Source organism: Nestor notabilis, unplaced genomic scaffold (assembly GCF_000696875.1).
Source record: "Nestor notabilis isolate BGI_N333 unplaced genomic scaffold, ASM69687v1 scaffold3189, whole genome shotgun sequence".
Classification (NCBI taxonomy): domain Eukaryota; kingdom Metazoa; phylum Chordata; class Aves; order Psittaciformes; family Psittacidae; genus Nestor; species Nestor notabilis.
Window position 1 is genome coordinate 8841 of NW_009943976.1, and position 3517 is coordinate 12357.

The 3517-nt window shown below is 60.7% G+C and overlaps 1 protein-coding gene across 1 annotated transcript in view; it reads left to right on the forward strand.

Moving 5' to 3' along the window:
• LOC104411715 (DNA (cytosine-5)-methyltransferase 3A-like) overlaps positions 1-2891 on the forward strand; it is a gene marked incomplete at both ends in the record, with an annotated part of 5741 nt that extends 2850 nt beyond the window's left edge. Inside the window, one exon of the mRNA XM_010022205.1 lies at positions 2841-2891. Coding sequence (XP_010020507.1) covers positions 2841-2891 — 51 coding nt within the window. The remainder of the gene's footprint in view (positions 1-2840) is intronic.
• Between the last annotated feature and the right edge of the window lie 626 nt (positions 2892-3517).

Sequence of the window (3517 nt, forward strand, 5' to 3'; positions counted from 1 at the left end):
GAGTGCCTCCGCTCTCAGCAGCCAGAAAGGGATGCCTGGCTCCAGTGCAGGCCATGGGGGAGCCCAGCACTGGCCCTGGCTGCCCTTCAAGCACACACTGGCCTGTGGCCCTGCTGCCACCATCCCTCTTGGTCAGGAGGTGCCAAGCAGTGGGATGGGGCAGCTTGGACCAGCCATGAGCCATGAGGCACTGGCACAGGTTCTTCCGAGAAGCTATTGCTGCCCCATCCCTGGCAGTGTTCAAGGTCAGGTTGGACGGGGCTTGGAGCAACCTGGTCTCGTGAAAGGTATCCCTGCCTATGGCAGGGGGTTGGAACTGGATGAGCTTTAAAGCCCCTTCTAACACAAACCAGTCTGTGATTCTATGAGCTGTGATGGGAACCATGCTCTCCCCACAGCAGGGGATGGACAGACAGCTGGGGACAGGAGCTGGGGTGTCACAGCACTGTCATCACGGGGTACTGTGGAGCAGGAACAGGGTGAGAGTGACAAGCACTGGCTCTGGCTCTCGGGGGTTTCTCAACATGGCTCAGCACAGAGACCTCCTGCTGGCCATGCTGAAGGAGGAATGGAGACAAGCAAGGAGGGGCTGGCTGAAGGCGGGTGAGGCAGGGCTAGGGATGGAGACGAGTGATGCAGATGCTGCTGCAGTCACGAGGCACTGAGCGGGCAGCTGAGGGAGCGGAGAAGCCATAGCTGGCAGCATGGTATAGGCAGTCATGGGGAGCTTACTGTGCTGGGCATACTGCAGTCAGACATGGGTTGTGGTGCAGCCCTGGCGCCATGCTGACTGCAGCGGCTGAAGGGAGCAAGACCAGACGGGCTGAGCCCCCTAATGTGGGGACCAGTGTGGAATGAGGTGGAGATAGCCCCAGGGGTGCCCTGCTGCCAGCTTCCAAGCATGACAGAGCTCTGGATGTAGAGACCGGCAGCAGCAAGTACCAGTGGGGATATAAGCACAGTGCTATGAGCGTAGTGCATGAGCATGGGTACTGTGACCATGGGTGCTGTGAGCAGGTCAGGCTTCATCTTCCAGCCTTGGGCTGGTATTCAGCCCTTTCCTTTCGGCATTACTGAGCCGTGTGACATGACCTGCCCACAGGGCCCCTGTGCACAGTGCTCATCCTCCTGCTCTTCTCACTGTGCAGTCAGAGCAGCAGCTGCCTGTATTCCTGCCAGGCAAGCACTTTCCAGTCATCTGGAGGCTCTTCCCTGCCCTCATCTCTTTTCCAGTGCTTTCCCGCAAACACAACTAGTGTCTGCAGCCGTGCACTGCCTGCCCTGGAGCTGCCCAAGGCTCCTTAACTGGGCATGGGGCGAGTGCCCTGGTGATGGTGTCAAAGCGATACCAGTGGTACTTGGAGACTGACTGGAGGAGCCATGACAGCTTCTGGGAGCTCGCTTCCTTCCCTAAAATCCATTTCAAGTACTTCAGCCATCTCTGTGCATCATCACCTTGGTGGCTTCTCCCACATCCTCTCTGCTTCTTGGGCCTTCAGCTCCACTGCCTCATGCCTGGCTGGCCCAAGTGCTCTCCCAAGCACCCTTCTTCCACTCATCCCACACTCTTGCATCCATTGCTAGTTCCTCCTCTTTGCACACTGGCTTTTCACCTCTTGCTGCCACTCTGACCCAGCAGGGGGCCGAGGATCTGCTCTTCCAGCACTACCCAAGCCAACTTACCAGCTGTTCCATCAGTTCTGCGCCCCTTTGCTGTCCCCCCGTCCCTTCCCTGCCAAAATCCCCAGTGAAGGAAGGTCTTGTGCAGGATCCTGCCATTGGCTGGTAATTGTGCATCCTGGCCCATCACCACAGCAGAGAGCACAGGGCATGGTGCTGCTGCAGGGCACTGGGATGGGCAGGAGCCGAGGCCAGGGGTCTGTGCCTCAGTTTCCCTACCTGAGATCCCTATGCCTGTGGACAGGACCGGGAGGAGATGTTGCCTGGGCACCCCCAAGGCACGTGCACACTCCTAACCCCAGCACAGATAGAAAGCTTCTGTCCCCCAGTGTCCCCTGCTGTTCCCTGGCACTCAGAGCAGTGCCAAGAGGCTGCTCTCCTGCTCAGGCCATGCTGCTTCTAGGGGGATGCCAGCTGCTGCAGAGGGGTTGGGTCCCCATGTGCCAGCTGCAAGGGACTATCTGAGTGTCACACAGGGCTGGGGGGAAGCTGGGGAGGGCTGCAGCCTGATGACCCAGGGACGTCGCACCCTGCAACAAAGCAGCATGCGTGTTCAGCCGGTGAGGGGCCACCAGGGGTCTGGCCGAGGTCCTCCCCTGCAGCCCATCTCTGCCGGGGCAGCTGGTGCCCAGCAGCTGGGTGAAGCACAGATGTGCTCACCTGGCACAGGGACCCAGCATCAACCACAGTGAGGCACGGGAGGGTGGGTGCACACCACACTCTGGCCTGGCAGCTCAGTGTGCTTGGAGGTTTGCAACCCCAGAAATTGTCAGGTTATTTTTAGCCTCTTTCCTGGTAGTGTCTCCGCACGTACCTGCAGTGCATGACATGTGCCGATAGCACAGGAAGCCATCGGGGCTTCACGTGCTTCTCTTGCTTGCCCTGGCCCTGGCCCCAGCAGGGGCTGCTCACCCAGAGCCCCCAGAATCCTCTTGTCAGGGTTCGGGGAGGGGGCACAGGAGCAGCCATCCCAGGAGTCAGCATCCTCTGGAGAACACAGCCCAGGCCTCACACAGCAGTGATGAGTGCCCTTCCAGGGCCCAGGGCTGGCCCTCAGTCTGGTTTGGGGGTCCCAGGTGGGCCCCCTTCTCCCCTGCAGGGGTCCAGGGGGCCCTGCGCCATGGGACCGAGCTGATGGCTGCTCTCTGTTCTGTGTGCAGGCAAGGAAGAGAAAGAAGAAAACAACTTCGACACCCTGAAAATGGAGGCAAGTATGTCCCCTCCCACTGGAGGCTGCACTGAGGCACCCGCAGGAGACGGGCACAGCCCTGCAGCCCACCAGCCAGCACAACACACCAAACCACAGGAACTGACACTCCCTGGCCCAACAGGGACCATTGGGGAGTAGCAGGGATAGGGTCCCCAGTGGAATGGGGGCCCTCGGCTCCTGTGCCCTGACACAGTGCTAGCCTCTGTGCTGGGGACCAGGCAGCACTGAGCTATGGCCAGGCCAGTGAACCCCCCTCCATCCACCTTGCCCAAGGGACAGTGCTTGCCTGGGCTGACCCCCACCACCCCTGGATGCCAGGGCAGAGCATGTCAGCCTGGGGCAGATCCATGACTGGGATGGTGCTGGCAGTGCTCATTGAAGTGCAGCCAGCCCCAGAACGGTGCCTGGCCCTGGCACATCCAGGTCCTGGTGCAGATGTGGGCCAGAGCATGTCTATGTGTGTGCAACCAGTCCCTGCCATGCCCATCTCCCCCAGCCCATCCCAGCATGCACAAGCAGGGAGCCCACCTCCAGCCCCCCCAGGCAGCTCCACTCCATCGCCCCCAGAGCCCTGCCTGTCCCGGGCCATGGCTTCTGTCACACTGCCATCGCCCGTGCCACAGGAGC